A 16745-nucleotide genomic window follows, 5' to 3' on the forward strand; every position below is an offset into this window, starting at 1 on the left:
ACAAAGAGTTCAGATGGTTAGTTTGGAATGTAAATGGGGGATTTATGCAACTGGATGTCTGCTAAATCTGCAGCCTTAACAGGCCTGGTGTGCCACTAAAGCATAGCATAATGGACAATGCCCATTTTGTCCTACACTAGTAACACTTTTGATCAGGTGTTTGCCTCCTTCTTATTCCATGTTTAAATGCTGACCATGTGTTACACAAATACATTTTTCTAATTTTAGCAACTTTCAGTAGCAAACACTATCCCAGCATTCTTTACAGAGTAGAGAGTCATATTGCAGTTCTTCAGGAACATTATATGACTTACCAGGGCCACACAATGAAGTGGAAGCAGAAACTGAACCATCAGCCTTCCGTAACCACTAAGTAACACAGCCTGCCAGGTAGAGAAATCTGTGCAGGCAATGATTTATTTTATTTTTTTTTTTTTGAATATTAATCTATTGTACTTGTGAAACTTCTCAACAAATTAATTAAAAATGACCTCTTGACACCACCCCCAACCCTCTAGCAAGCAAAAGAATAAAATACAGAAATGCAATCCCATTTCCGGAGATTGAAAATTCAGTTTCTCTAAATAGGTTGCTAGCAACAGGAGATCTAAACTTTTTCCTCTTATCAGGTACAACCACCAATTTCCAAGGAGCCCTGTTAGCCAATTTATTGTATTCTTGCTGTGCAGTTTTGTTCAGTGAGGTGTGGGATGCCAGCTTCTCTTGTCTTATTTTATTTAAGTGATTCATGCTTATAAGATGCATGACTCTTGTTGAGATTTTATTCAAGTATAGCCATACACATTGGGCAATTTGAATATATTTACACGTACTATATGCTGTCACATCACATTTGTCAGAGTTTAATAAACAACAGATTTTAATACCTACTATTTCAGAACAGAGAGTTTTAACACTCATATGGCCTGTGTTGACTGTAGTGGAGGTTGAAGACTAGAAAAGTAATATTTATATTAGTTTAGAATCTTTCTTTCTTTTTATTTTTTTGAATTTTGTCGATTTTATTGAAAACAAATAACATCCCATACAAATAAGTCAAGTATTACAAAAATAGATTTGAAACAAATCAACCCCCACCCATGAGTAGTAAAACTTTGTGCTAGTAAAAATAAGTAAATAGAAAAATGAATAAATGAATAAAGGTAAATAGAGTAAAAACAGAGAAAGAAAAAAGCAGGGAGAGAATCTGCTTCCTCAAATTTAAAGCTTATTCTAAAATGTATTTGATTAGATCCTGCCAGGTTTTGAAAAAGTTTTGTACAGATCCTCAATTTCAAAAAGTATCAAAGATCGGTTACCCACTGACATAAAATGGGTGAGTTAGGATTCTTCCAGTTGAGCAAGATTAATCTATGTGCCAATAGTGTGGTAAAGGCAATTCCAGTTTGTTTGTCCTTCTCCACATTAAGCCCATCTGGGAGTCCACCAAACACATCTGTTAGTTCAGGTAGTCAAAGCAGGGAACGCTGGCGCAAGCATACTGTTGCCGCTACACCCTGTTAAAAACACTTTTCGCAAAATTCGCCTTAATCCTACACTTTCTTATTTATTATTCTGGTTTAGTAAAATGCTATACACTGTATACCCTGCCATTCTTAGTTAAACTCTGTGAAGCGCCTTGAGCATGGGAAGGGGGTATATAAATAAAATGTATTATTATTATTAGGAGGGACTGTGACTCCAAGGCTGTCTGAAATTCATTTAAAGATTTTGGTCCGGAATGATGTTAAATTTGTGCAGGCCCAAAACATGTTGCCCAGTGAGGCTGGAACTTGATTACAACATTCTTTTCAATAGACAATAGACAGCTTACCTTCTGGATTTTTAAAGTACTATACTCAGAGTGTAGAATCTCATGTTGAATAGAGTTCTGCCAATATCTTTTGGGCTCTAGAATACCCTGTCATGGACCTTAAAGTTACACAGTCTGTTAGAGTCCAATCATTACTAATCAAGTCTGGAATGAATCAGGTCTGCCATCTAACATATATAGAAAAGCGCTGCTGGTACAGCACTGGGAAGATGGTGGAGGTGTTAACACTGCACTCATTGAGGCAGGCTAATCAACTGCTGCAAAAGATCCAAGCCAACCTTCCAAGTGAAATAAAATCTCTTATTGGAAATTTCCTTGCTAGCAGAGATGAACCTGAGTCCAAAGAAGGCTTTTTTGATGTGACTGTGGTAGCGGCTGTCTTGGAGCTCGAGGATACTGAAGTCATGTAGGCATGCCATCTACAGCATAGAATGACTTCCTTAGACAGTGCTGTGGGGAAACGCTCTACAAAATATGTGTGCTGGCACATCACTGGGAACAACTGAGCATAACACCAGAGACACCCTTGAGGAGCAGACTTGGGGGAACAGCTTGGCAGAATCTATATAGACTACCATTGAACAAAAGTACTAGTGATTTGCAATGGCATATGCTGCCCACCATCATTGCTTTTAATTCCTACTGTATTGTTGTGGTGTGAAATTTTGTATATAAGTTGATAAATATTTTTTATGCCTTTATTTGTAACATTAGTGGACACTTGGACATTAGTGTTATATCATTGACTAGCAAAATACCTGCGCTTCGCTTCTTAAAATTTTTATTAAAAAGAAAATTAAACCTTTTTAAACTGAGGGAAAATATACCAATAATTATTTGTTAAGGATCTCTTTGTATACAACATTGTGAATTCGGCCCTCCAGTTGTAATATGACCAAGCTGTGCGCTGAGCTTACTCTTGAGCATGCAACGTACAGTTGGCCATTTGAACAGTAATCTTGTTTCAAATCTCACAGCTTGGATTGCTGCTGTCGTAATCGGTTTGAGTTTCATGGTTTGTTTCAATTACGACAGTATTTGTAGGACTTGTGTTGAAGAGACATTCGGCATCTGTCAAGCGTTGTAAGTATACAACCGGTTTCATCGATAACTTCACATCCAGCTTTTGAGAGTTTAAACATTCATAAACATCAAAGTGTCCACTACTGAAATCGTTACCTGTCAATCTAAGATGTTTAAGAGGCATTGGCGGTTGTCGAAAGGTGTAAAATATTTGGCCATTTCGGTACACTTGAAAGCAACAACCGAACAATTCAGCGGCAGCCATCAACTCACATGCAGAAGCATAGATGAAGGGCTTAAGCATTTCACTCTTATAGTGCTCCTGTGTAGTATAATTATCTCCTGTACCGTCATCAGTCCACACCTTGAACCTGTCCCAGTCATTCAATGCATAAGATACAATGTTCCTCCGGATATCAAGAGTGAGCCTGATATGGCCGTGCAATATGTAACACAGAGAATGGAAAAGGCAGGTGCCATCTCTGGGCATGGAAACCACTCGGTAAGTGACAGTTCTTTGATCGATGGTGATCACCTCGATCGACATGTTAATGGGGGTACGGTTGGAATGATAAAGGAAATGGGTACCTGAACAATGTAAAGTAAGTCTAAAATAACTATAATCGTAATAAATGAACAATAAAACAGCGGAGAAGCCGTGGATTAAATAAAAAGGCTGTAGTTATCAGCAGGGAGACGTGAATCCTGTGGCGAAGCAAGGACGAGAATGTATATGTATATAGGTAAGCTATGGACATATATATGTACGTAAGTAGGATTCAGTTAGCATTGGGAACCCGCGTACCAAATTTCTTGAAGATGGGCCCATAAGTAACAAAGACCGTTGAAAAGTTCAATATGGCGGCCGACAGTGGCTTCATACCACCGGAATAAGTACCAACTTTCAGCCTTCTACCTACACGGGAATTTGGAGAATTAGTGACATTGGAAAGTTCAATATGGCGGCTGACAGTGGCGTCATACCACCAAAATAAGTACGTTCATTGGTTTCGGTTAGCGCAGGGAAATCGCCTACCAAATTTCGTGAAGATGGGGCCATGAATAAGAAGGTTCAACATGGCAGACGTTGTTGACCGTTATGACCGTTACACGTAGAATTTCAAAATGAAATCTGCTTAACTTTTGTAAGTAAGCTGTAAGGAATGAGCCTGCCAAATTTCAGCCTTCTACCTACACGGGAAGTTGGAAAATTAGTGACGTTGGAAAGTTCAATATGGTGGCCGACAGTGGCGACATACCATCGAAAATAATTACGTGCATCGGTTTCAGTTAGCGCAGGGAAGCCGCCTAACAAATTTCCTGAAGATGGGGCCATAAATAAGAAAGTTCAACATGGCGGACATTGTCGACCGTTACGTGTAGAATTTCGAAATGAAACCTGCTTAACTTTTATAAGTAAGCTGTAAGGAATAAGCCTGCCAAATTTCAGCCTTCTATCTACACAGAAGCTGGAGAATTAGTGATGAGTGAGTCAGTGAGTGAGTGAGTGAGTGAGGGCTTTGCCTTTTATTAGTATAGATAAGAACAGTATTGGTTTGATGGTTAAGAACCCCTTCTCCCCTTTTAAGTTTGAGTCTTTGTAATTTTACAACAGGGTTGGGGTGCCTAAAACCAGTTTGGCAAGTGATTCTCTGCAGGGCTCTCTCAATCAATCCCCGCTTGGAGGCCAACCACTTAGCTGGCAAGCTTCACCTTAACAAATGGTATTGGGGCAGTGTGAAACCATTGTGTCCCACCACAATTCTATTGGTCTAAAGTTGCCTGAATCCATTAAGTTCCACGATGCCCTATTGGCTGGGTTTGGACAGAGAGTCTATAAATTTGCTTCCTTTACCCCTCCCTCTCTCTTTTCGACCATCTGATGAAGGAGCATCTCACACACCATGAACTGAAAAGGACAACACAATGAAGAGCACAGCTCTGCAGCCATATTGAGACTGGCATGTGGCCTGTTCTGAAGAAAGCTAACCATAAATGATGACTTAACTAAAGACATTTAAAGTAACTAACAAGTGTGTGTGCCGCCTGAAACTACACATTAGCATTTATCAGGTTGTAAGGTTGCCAACATTCACTTGGAATTTGCTTGTTGTTATTATTTATGAATATTATCAATAATACAATATTTAAAGTGTAACTTAACTCCTGCTTGTCTTTTACTACACCTAATTACCTGAGGTTATACTTGTAGAAGGGAAGGTGGAGAGAAGTTATAAAGTACAATACCTTATAAACAGTGGTAAGTCTGTGAAATTTGAGGAAATCTGACAATGGCTACACATTAATAATACAAAAGGGGAAAGTAGAGTAATATAGAACTCTACCAAGACAAAATAAGTATGTCTCCCTTATTTATCTTTCAGTCACAGACACTTGTCCTTTTTGTGGAGAGAGAGAGGGAGAGACTGTCCTTCGCTGTTTCCTTTTCTGTCTTGGACTTCAGCCTCTTTTAAATGTTCTTAACTCGGTTTTTTGTGTACCTAACTTGCCTTTTAATGATTGCATATTTTTTTTTATGGTGTTAGCGGAAATCAGAGTAATCAAGATGAATGTCAGGGTTGGAAATTTCCTCATTGGGCAGGCCAAGCTGGCCACTTACAATTCAAGAAAAATGAAAAGTCAAGTCAAATAGGTATTGTGACATAAGGATATTTCATGGCCTTGTGAAAGCCAGAGTTTATTTAGAATATAAATTCCACAAAATGATCGTAAAAGTGAATTCTTTTGTGAAAAGATGATGTGTTCATGAGGCATATTGTAAACTTTCAGATAAAGAATTGATTTTTCTTATTTGAAATATAAATTAGGTGTTGTTTTCTTTTTGGGCTGAGTTGGGTTTTTCTTTGTTCTCTTTACTTGTGATAATGTAAATGATTTGTTCAAAAACTTTCTTTCTTTCTTTGTTACTTTCTTCATAAATATTTTTATTTTTAACTTTTACACCACTTTCTTTCCTTCCTTCACATCTAAATTTTCTTTTTTCTGATTTTTGCTCCATAGTATGTTATCGATGGTGATCACTCTAGGTTCTAATCGTTTTATCCATCTACATATCAATTCATTTTCTCTAATTTATGAGGTCTAGGAGCTGGGATCTAGCTTTTGACATCTGATGCTAAGTAGTTATTCACAGGGGACATGTACAGTGGAACCTCGGTTCACGAGCATAAGTCGTTCAAAAACTCTGGTCGTAAACTGAAGCAATTTCTACCATAGGATTGTATGTAAATACAATTAATCTGTTCCAGACCATAAAAACTGTATGTAAATATATATTTTTTTAGTTTTTAAGCACAAATATAATTAATTAAACCATAGAATGCACAGCGTAATAGTAAACTAAATGTAAAAACATTGAATAACAATGAGAAAACCTTGAACAACAGAGAAAACTAACACTGCAATAGTTCGCGCTATAGTGCTAGGAACCACTCGCTAAAAACACTTTTTTTTAATGAGTTTTAAGCACAGGGAAAAAAATGAACATTTGAAAAATCCGTAATTTAATAAACCACCAAGAAAAGTAACATTGCCACAATGCACGCTATGAACCGATCGCTGTAAACAGAACTGAAAACAAAAACAAGCCTTTTCTATCTTATGCGTCCAGCATTACCTCTCTCGCTCGCTCGCTCTCTCTCTTTCGTGTGTGCGTGTGTCTCTTTCGGGAGCCTGGAGCGCCTGTGTGTGCGCCTCTGTCTCACGTGCCTGTGTGTGTGTGTGTGTGCCTCTGTCTCGCATGCCTGTGTCTCTCGCGCGCCTGTGTGTGTGTGTGTCTGTGTGTCTCTCGTGCGCGCCTATGTGTGTCGCGCTCTCTCTCTCTTGCTTGCTAGCTCACTCATTGCACATGAAATGCATAGGGAGAGACTGAACATGTACAAACCGAAAGCAAAACTGGCTTGTTCGTATACCGAGTGTGTGGTCGTGAACCGAGGCAAAAGTTTGGCAAACTTTTTGGTCGTAAACTGAGTTGTACGTGTACTGAGACGTTCGTGAACCGAGGTTCCACTGTACTTTGTAATGGGCTGATGTCAAGTGGACAATTATTCTAACAAAGTGTCTTTAATAATTGATCGAAGGTGCCATGAGCTGGTTGCTGGTTTCCTAATACTTTGACCCTGGATTGAACTGAGCAGAGACTGTTACATTTATTTGTACTTGAGTCAGGCAGTGAATAGTTTACTTTTAGAGTTTCAGATTGGGTCCCTTACAGAAAATCACTGCAGCCATATTCATAAAAATATCTGCTAGAGGTGGCCATGATGACACTAGTATCTTCAGGTGTGAGAAGCTTGTCATGCCAGACTCGAGAAGACCCAAGGTCGTAATCGATGCCAAAAGTGCTTCAAGAAATTACTGAGTAAAGGGGCCTGAAGACTTGTGTCAATATGATAGTTAAGATGTTTTCATTTTTAATACATTTGCAAGAAGTTCTAAAATCCTGCTTTTGCTTTGTCATTCTGGGTTAGTGAGTGTTGTTTAATGAAAAAAAAATCCTTTAAATGAATTTAGCATAAGGTTGACACAGAAGAAAATGTATAAAAAGTGAAGAGTTCTGAATAATTTCAGAAGGCGCTATTTAAATTAAGTGAAAAATGTAAAAAGAGGCCTTGTAAGTTTAGAGTTTTTAAGAAGGCATGCTTCACTGTGTTGTATGACGTTACTGTACATGCTGTTTTCCTATAATCGTCACCAGAGGTTTTTTAGGAAGGCCATCACTGATAAGAGCTTTTGTTTTAGTTGTATTTTAGGTAGGGAGATTACACTGGCACAATAGATGATCTACTTGTAGCTGTTCACACAATAGTGTTAACTTTTGAATCTGAAGCTACCTTTCTGATGGTTTTTATGCGACTTGCTGAATGCTAAGTGGCAGTTTTTGATACTCTATTTGTGATATCAGAAGCATGGATTAAGTTGTATGAGCTCTACAAATCGGAGATACCCTCTTATATAATGTTATAGCAGTACATGTCTTGAAGCCTGTTTTTTAAGTTTGGGCCTAGGCTGTCTACAGTAGGGCCTATTTCTGAGTTAGCCCGGTGGAATCTTGGTCTGGCTTTTTACTAATCATGAGCCTTGTTCACCCTTTTTGCCAGTTTTGTGTTAATGATGTTATAACAAATAGTTTGCATTTGAGTGACATGATCCTCTCCCAGAAAAGAGTGAATTGTTCCCTGAAAGTAAGGAGCGAGCAGACCTTCAGAGTGGAAGTGTACAAGAAGTTTGTTCATGAGTGACAGTACAGGTGATCATAACATTAACCAACAAATCAGTGCATCTACAGCGGTTTTACAGATGTTGTACCAGACTGTGATGAAGAAAAGGGAGCAAAGTCCTGGCAAAAGGAACCCACATCATGCTAACAACATTCACAATATGAAAATGCCCAAAAAAAAAAATGGCATTGTTGAACAACACTATGAATCATGCGTTCCTCAAAATGTCCTCAGACACATGAAATACTAGGATACGTTCAGGATAAAGCACAAAAGACTGAAAAAGAAATGGAAATTTGTTTGGATAACAGAAAAATGTCTCTTCTTTATGGTGCTGGTCAGAATTACAAAGTGTTTGTTTCCTGATTCCTAACCTGCGTGTGATGTGTGATAGAAATTTAACATCTTATTAAAGAAAGAACCATCCCCTAACAGGACAAATCAGTTATCAGGCAGGAGAAAAGCTGTTCATCGTATTTTTTAATTACTCCTTGGCAAAATGCCTTGGAGGGAGAATTGTTCAAAAGTAGTCTGTTACAGCAGAATGGTCAGAATAGTCAAAATGGTCAGAGAAAACAAAGAACAGCGGTTCATTTTATAAACTTGAATTTACATGCATTGTCAATTAATACATCAATTTTACACTGGTTGGTTGATTGGTTTACACACACATGATTTACCGTATATATTCGCGTATAAGTCGGGTCTTGAAACCCAAAAAATTGATCATAAAAATGCCCGTTCAAAAAACATCACTTTATTTTTTTTTTTATTTTTACATCTTCCTGCCTTCTCCAATCTCGCACCAGTTTCTCAGACACACCGAATTTTTTTGCAGCAGCGCAGTTACCAATTTCATTCGCCACTTCAATGACTTTTAATTTAAAACCAGTGTGAAGGATGGCCGGCCATTTATCCCGGCCAATACCCTCAAGCCGCCAGTTGGAGCCCTCCTTGCAGCGTGGAGGTCCCCAGAAGACCAGCAGGGCATCATGGACATTAGAGTTTTTATGCAAAGCCCTGCTGGATGCCGTGGGGACCACAGGAGGGAGCTGCAGGGAGGACCGAGGGCTTCTTCGTGCCCTGTGACCCGGAGGTTCGTCACAGGAAGAGCGATGGACTTCCGGGTTGAAGAAAAGAAATTTTACCTGACCCGGAAGTGATTGAGGATCACATGGACTGGGGATTGAGAACACTTCCGGGTCAGGGAGTATAAAAGGACTTTGGGAGCTCACAGACAATGAGCTGAGCTGGGTGGATGGGTGGCAATGCGTCTGGGAGCTGGAGGATTGTATTATTGTGATTTATTGGTGATTTAATGAGTATTGTGGTGGAGAGTGTGCTTTGTGCACTGTGGCGACAAAATAAAGTCAACTTGAGGACTTTTACCTGGTGTCTGGAGTCGTGGACAGGGGTTCAAGGGAGCGAGAGCGCCTCCTATCGTTCACACCAGCTTCATATTTTGTTCTAGTTAAACACTCCATTGTACATAAGGGATGCTCTTATGATAAAGGTGTATGAGGTTGTGAGATACAAAAAACACAAAACAGTGCAAACGTTGCTTTGGAAAAGTTCAAGTATTACTGTGTGGTCACGTAGGCACAATACATACAGTAGAAAAAAAAGGCAGTGTGCTCTGTGGTTACTCTCTCAGTTGGGTGTTAGCATATCGTAATCTCTTCGACCAATAATGTGAGTTTTCCAAAATCGAATTATATGACCGACATTATAAAATACCCAAATTATACGGTAAAATCAAGCCCCGACTTATCTTCGGGAGAACTTAAACGTGAGTATATAAAATAAAAGTCTATTATATCATATTCTCGTTCATCTTATACCTTTGAGGTGCACCACCACCCTTGAAATTTCTGTGCATACAACAAGTATCCATCTGCTGATTAATTAGTCATCTCTTAGTCATCCTTCAGTACATTTTGTATATTACATCAACCTTTCTTCTGGTACATTCTTTATTTACTTGATCATCTCAGTATTATTCCTAAACCAATTCTTATATTTCAGTGTACATTTTGTTGTTTACGTGACCTTTATCTGGATTCCTGGTGAGCCTGAACAGGATTCTGACATTTATTATCCCTTTATGCTATTTCTTTAAGATGAATGTTATGTTACCCTAAAATTATTCTTCCACACAGGCAGTTTGTTCATAAAAGATATGGACATTCTGAATGATAGCATTTTTGTAGAATTTATCTCACAGTACATTCTATAGTACCAGAATACTAGGAAGTACTAGAAAAGCTCCCCAATTATCACATAGTACTTGTTACGATTGAAAGTCCCAAATCATGAAAGCTATACTACCAAACCCTGAGTAGATAAACAGACAAACTTTATAAAAGTATAAAGATACTATTTCTTCAAAAATTCTCCATACGAAGTTCTCAATGAACACAAAAGGCACACAGGAGTTTCCTAAAACCAAAAGGCAATCCAAAGCAAACAAAGTCTAAAAACAGAATTCCAAGATGAAGTCATGAAACAGAGGAGAAGGTCAAAAAATCCAGTAAATCACAATAAGCACAAGGCAAAGTGAAAACATAGAACTCACCCAAACCTCCTAGCGTGTTTGGAATGAACCACCAGGATCTGTGGGAGACCCTCTGGATTTATAGAGAGAAGGACAGTTTCTGGTGGTGATTGGCAGGTGGTCCCATCTCTTGGGGGACCATCCATTAAACACACAGAATATAACTGCCTAAGCTTACTGTAGATACATAGACACAATCAAAAGCAAAAAATAATGCAAATAATCAACCAAAGTAACAAATGAATAGACAAAAGAAAGAAAAATGAAGAAAACAGACCTAAAACATGAATTTGATCAGTAGCCACAAAACACAAAAGTATTTTGCACTCTGACGGTAACCATGGTAAAAATGCATTATTAAATTTTGATTAGTAGCAAAAATTCTTATTTAAGCAATATTAGTATGCTGATGCTGTTGGTTGAATAGCTGATTGAGGAGATTTAGTTTATAATTGTATGTCTTCTAAAGCACCTGCAAATACTCATTTATTTCTTTCTCCTATTAGTGCTCTGTCTCTTGTGGTGGCGGTGTAGAACACAGAGATGTGATGTGCATAGATGAAGAAAGTAACAAAGCAGTAGATAACAGCCTTTGTGACAAGACAAAGAAACCTAACGAATTCCAGGACTGCAATCTTCAGAAATGTGAAAAACGTGCAAGTAAGTATGTCTGAAAAGAAAAAGGAGTATCTAACAAACTTCAATAAACCACATATAAATTGCCTATGTTTCATTTTTAGCCATTGCATTTTACGAAATAATTAACCAATGCAGTTTTAAATAATATTATGTTTTCAGTGCCTGAAAACTTAACAAGTGTCGAAAACACATTTCTCATTTGATACTGAAGCAAAAAACAAAATTGACATATAATTGTTCAACTGTAGTCGATACGCAACATTCATGTGTTTAACTTTTGCAACATCGAGGCTGCCGACTTAATTATCAATTTCAGCCTCCAGATTAACTGTCAGCTCACCTCTGCTGTCATCCCATACACCAGAACCCTTAAGGATTTCAAGTGGCTTGTGAAGCAGAAGTTGCTGACAGATCATCTTAAGATGGTGCGTCCTTCACAATCAATCATGAAGGACAGAGTGTCGGAGGCAATGTCAAGACCACACCAGTCTTGGTGTCTCCTGACAACAGTCATTAAAGTTTTAATTGAGATGTTAGCATAAAATGTCACATAATTAAGTTATCTATTTGATTTTGTGTGCTGGATTTTATACAGTAGATTATTTTAGGGTTACTGTGTTATGAAAAGTACATATATTCAGAAATAAAGTTTTGCAGAAAAGTGTAATTTGAGCAATCTGTAACAAAAGATTACAGTTTTTTTGTGGTCGTAGGACCCTAAACTCTATTTTCTTTAGGTTCAATGTATTAACATTTGAATCTTTGACTTTCATATTCCTTTTAAGTAATGTTAGCCCCACAAAAGTTGAGGATTGACTGTTCTTAATATATATTTCTTTGTTGTACATGCTTCATTATTTTAGTTTAACTGAAGATAGATTTGAAGTTAAGTATTTAAACATTTGTGATTTATTCTACGTTTAAGCTTTATTATAAAGAGGATCAGAGCTGTTCTGGGGTTCTTGCACTGGTAATTATATATACACATGTATTTTTAATACATTTTTTACAATAGTTATTATACTGTAAATTAATGCTTTACTATAGAAAAGACTCCAATGTCTTTGGATCTGGTGTAGTGGCTAGAGTTGCAGTTTTCTAGATTAAGCTCCTTGGATACAATATCACAGATCTGGTTGTTGTCTGTGGAGTGTATTCCTGTTCTACTCTTGTCTGCCTTGAACTTTCTCTGGGTCCTCAGGTTTTGTGACCACATCTGCAAAGACATGTGTGTTAAGTATTTACAATGCTGTGCAAAAAGGTGGTGGCTAAAGGAAAGCAAGCTCAGCTGCCATCACCAAGATGCACTCCACTTTAAGTGCATAGTGGATATCCCTGCATACACAAACGGAGGAGTTCTCCTCTTAGCTTATGGTGTAAAAGCAGCTGTTTCTGAGGGCCTTTGTAAACCAGATGTGACAGGCTTGCAGCTGGCTACTGGCAGATACTTCTTCTGCTTTTTGCTGCTCCCATTTGGGGTCGCCACAGAAGATCGTCTTTTTCCATTTCTTTCTGTCCTATGCATCTTGCTCTGTTACACCCATCACCTGCATGTCCTCTCTCACCACATCCATAAACCCCCTCTAAGGTATTCCTCTTTTTCTCTTGCATGGCCACTCTGTCCTTAACTTCCTTTTCCCAATATACTCAGCATCTCTCCTCTGCACCAAACCAACGCAATGTCGCCTCTCTGACTTTGTCTCCCAACTGTCCAACCTGAGCTGACCCTCTAATGTCCTCATTTCTAATCCTGTCCATCCTCATCACACCCAGTGCAAACCTTAACATCTTTAACTCTGCCACCTCCAGCTCTGTCTCCTGCTTTCTGGTCAGTGCCACCATCTCCAACCCATATAACATAGCTGGTCTCACTACCGTCCACTCTTGCTGATACCCGTCTGTCACAAATCACTCCTGACACTCTTCTCCACCCATTTCACCCTGCCTGCACTCTCTTCTTCACCTCTCTTCCACAATCCCCATTACTCTGTACTGTTGATCCCAAGTATTTACACTCATCCACCTTCGCCAACTCTACTCCCTGCATCCTCACACTCCACTGACCTCCCTCTCATTTACACACATGTATCCTGTCTTGTTTCTACTGACCTTCATTCTTCTTCTATCTAGAGCATATCTCCACCTCTCCAGGGTCTCCTCAACATGCTCCTTACTCTCGCTACAGATCACAATGTCACCAGCAAACATCATAGGCCATGGGGACTCCTGTCTAATCTTGTCTGTCAACCTGCCCATCACCATTGCAAATAAGTAAGGGCTCAGAGCTGATCCCTGATGTAATCCCACCTTAACCTTAAATGCATCAATGGCTGCTGGCAGCTACTGTAGTGCAAATTTTCAAAATGGGTTGGATTGGGGTGTGATTCCCTGATAAAACAGCATAGTGGGCAGGATTTGCCTTGTGTACAGTAGTGGTGGTGATGTGGAAAAGGTCCTAGAAGACAGAGAGAAAGAGAAAGAGCTCAGATGACGTCACCTGGAATCTGTCAGCTTGCAGTCCTTAGAGGCAGTTCCCTCACTCGTGAACATAGGAGTTTTCCTATTAGTTCATGACATGAATTCAGCTGTTTCCGAGAGTCTTTGTAATTCAGACATCACAGGTTTATAACTGCACCCTGGCAGTTACCATAGTGCAAATACTCAGACTAGGATGGATCATTCTGTAATTCCACGTTAAAACACTTGGTGTAGTCAGAAGGATTTGCCCTCTGGATGGATAGAACATAATGTTTCTGCTTTGTGATCTGAGTGAAAGAACTAAGTTGAAATAACCTGGACGCACTCTGTTTGCATTCCTTTGGGATAATCTCTGTGTGTATGAGCATAGGATTTCTCCTATTAGCTCATGCCTTAAAAGGAACTGTTTTCTGCGGGCCTTTGTAATCCAAATATTGTTGGTTTGTGGGTGGCCACTGGCAGTTACTAGAGTACAAATGTCTGGAATTGCAAATGATGGAATCTGGAATAAAATACTGAGACATGTAGTTGAAACAGAAACGTTAGCTAAACAAACCAGTCCTGATGGACTGAATGATCTCCTCTCAATTGTTAGATTTTTTATATTCTTTCTTATATTCTACTAGCAGGAATGAGACTTCAAAATAATTTATTTCTTATAAATAAAAACAAATATTATTAATAATTTCCACTTTAACTTTTCAATCAGTATATTCATGATCATAATACAACACAAGTACAGGGTGGGTCATTTATATGGATACACCTTAATAAAATGGGAATAGTTGGTGATATTAACTTCCTGTTTGTGGCACATTAGTATATGTGAGGGGGGAAACTTTTCAAGATGGGTGGTGACCATGGTGGCCATTTTGAAGTCGGCCATTTTGGATCCAACTTTTGTTTTTTCAATAGGAAGAGGATCATGTGACACATCAGACTTATTGGGAATTTCACAAGAAAAACAATGGTGTGCTTGGTTTTAACGTAACCTTATTCTTTCATGAGTTATTTACAAGTTTCTGACCACTTATAAAATGTGTTCAATGTGCTGCCCATTGTGTTGGATTGTCAATGCAACCCTCTTCTCCCACTCTTCACACACTGAAAGCAACACCGCAGGAGAAATGCTAGCACAGGCTTCCAGTATCTGTAGTTTCAGGTGCTGCACATCTCGTATCTTCACAGCATAGACAATTGCCTTCAGATGACCCCAAAGATAAAAGTCTCAGGGGGTCAGATCGGGAGACCTTGGGGGCCATTCAACTGGCCCATGACGACCAATCCAATTTATTCTAATGTAGGCTAACAAGGAATAAGATCTGTCCATGAATCAACTTGGACTTACGCCAGTCCATCACGTGGATCTTGCACAGACTGACAGAAAGTACTTAAAGTTTTTAAATATACTAAACATTATATTTTTAATATGTTGGAGGAAACTGGGGACAAAAACATATGTGATGATAACATAAAAACTCCATGAAGATAGTGACTGAGCTGAGAATTTAACTTAACTTCCTGAGCTATGAGGTGACAGTAACCAGTATATATAATGCCAAGTTCACTCACTCACCAGCAAAACATCTATTTCCCATTTAGTTAAAAAGCTGAAATTTGAAAGGATGATACATCTAAAGTAATAGGCATCTGCTAAGAAAGGACTTTTTGATATATCAATATTTCTGGGTTAACTCCCCAACAATAGAAAAACTACACCAAAATCTCAAAAATGCTCTGAAAGATTTAATTGAAATCTAGTGATATTAAAGGACAACACAAAATTAGCTGACACTTTTTTTTTTTAATTGGTCAATACTTTTTTATTTATCGATATTTATTAACATTATGTGAATATAAGTTACGTGTGTTGAGTTGTGCTGAGTGCATTCTTTATGCACTTTATTTATAATATGGATGGAGAAGAAGCAGTTGATTGGCCACACAAATAGCACCACTAACCAATAGGGTAGACGGGTAACTAAATATAGGGAGGTGCCCTGGACAAGAGATGTGATCACATTGTGACATGAAAAAAGTTTGGTAACGCTCAAGGAAGATGCAAAGCTCAATGGTTAGCATGCTCTGTTTTTTGCTGTTGACTATGAGAGATTTGATATGCATCAGCTATCATCTCCTGGAACATTGAAAAGTGAAAGAGTCTTTAGGGAACAATATTTCTTATTTTTAACCTCCCTTAAACTCTTTTTAGTGAGTTTTTCAGTTAACAATTGCAGCCAGCTAAACAAATTTTAATGTCAGCAGAACGGTATGCAAGTCAAACCATCCCAATTTCATTCATCACTAACGACAACCAGAATACTATTTGAAAACTTAAACTATGCCAACACAGCCTTCTGTATGAAATATTAGTGCACTGTCTCTCACTTCTTTGTAATATTCAAAATCCTCATTAAATAAATTATTATTTCATTAAATAGTTTCAATAATTGTATAAAATAGAATATAATAAATGACTAATGGTAACAACAGCTGTCACTCTTCCTAAAAATGCACACAGGATTCAGATTCTTTACGTTTTTCACATTTTATGTTGCAGCCTTGTGCAGAAATCGTTAAAATTAATTTTTCCCTTTTCAAGCAGCACACAATACAATTAATAACAAAGCTAAAACAAGATTTTAGAAATTTTTGCAAATTAATTAAAGAAATAACTAAAGCAAGCTCAGGTGCACCCATTGCCATTGATCACTGTTGAGATATTTCTACACCTTGTTTGGAGTCCACCAGTGGTCAATTCAGTTGACTGGACATGATTAGTTAAGGCATACATCTGTCTATAGAAGGTCCTACAGCTGACAATGTGTATCAGACCAAAAATCCAAACATGAGGTCAAAGGATTTGCCTGCAGAGCTTAGAGACAGAATTATGTTGAGGTGCAGATCTGGGGAAAGCTACAAAAAATTTCCGTAACATTGAACGTTTTCAAGAGCATAGCGGCAACCATCCATCCAT

General features: G+C 38.3%; 1 protein-coding gene across 1 annotated transcript in view; it reads left to right on the plus strand.

The window, feature by feature from the left end:
- Nucleotides 1-16745, plus strand: part of adamts12 (ADAM metallopeptidase with thrombospondin type 1 motif, 12) — a 623896-nt gene that overhangs the window by 574516 nt on the left and 32635 nt on the right. Inside the window, exon 23 of the mRNA XM_039750336.1 lies at nucleotides 11158-11311. Coding sequence (XP_039606270.1) covers nucleotides 11158-11311 — 154 coding nt within the window. The remainder of the gene's footprint in view (nucleotides 1-11157; nucleotides 11312-16745) is intronic.

The sequence above is a fragment of the Polypterus senegalus genome, chromosome 4, assembly GCF_016835505.1.
Source record: "Polypterus senegalus isolate Bchr_013 chromosome 4, ASM1683550v1, whole genome shotgun sequence".
In the NCBI taxonomy this organism is placed as follows: Eukaryota; Metazoa; Chordata; class Cladistia; order Polypteriformes; family Polypteridae; genus Polypterus; species Polypterus senegalus.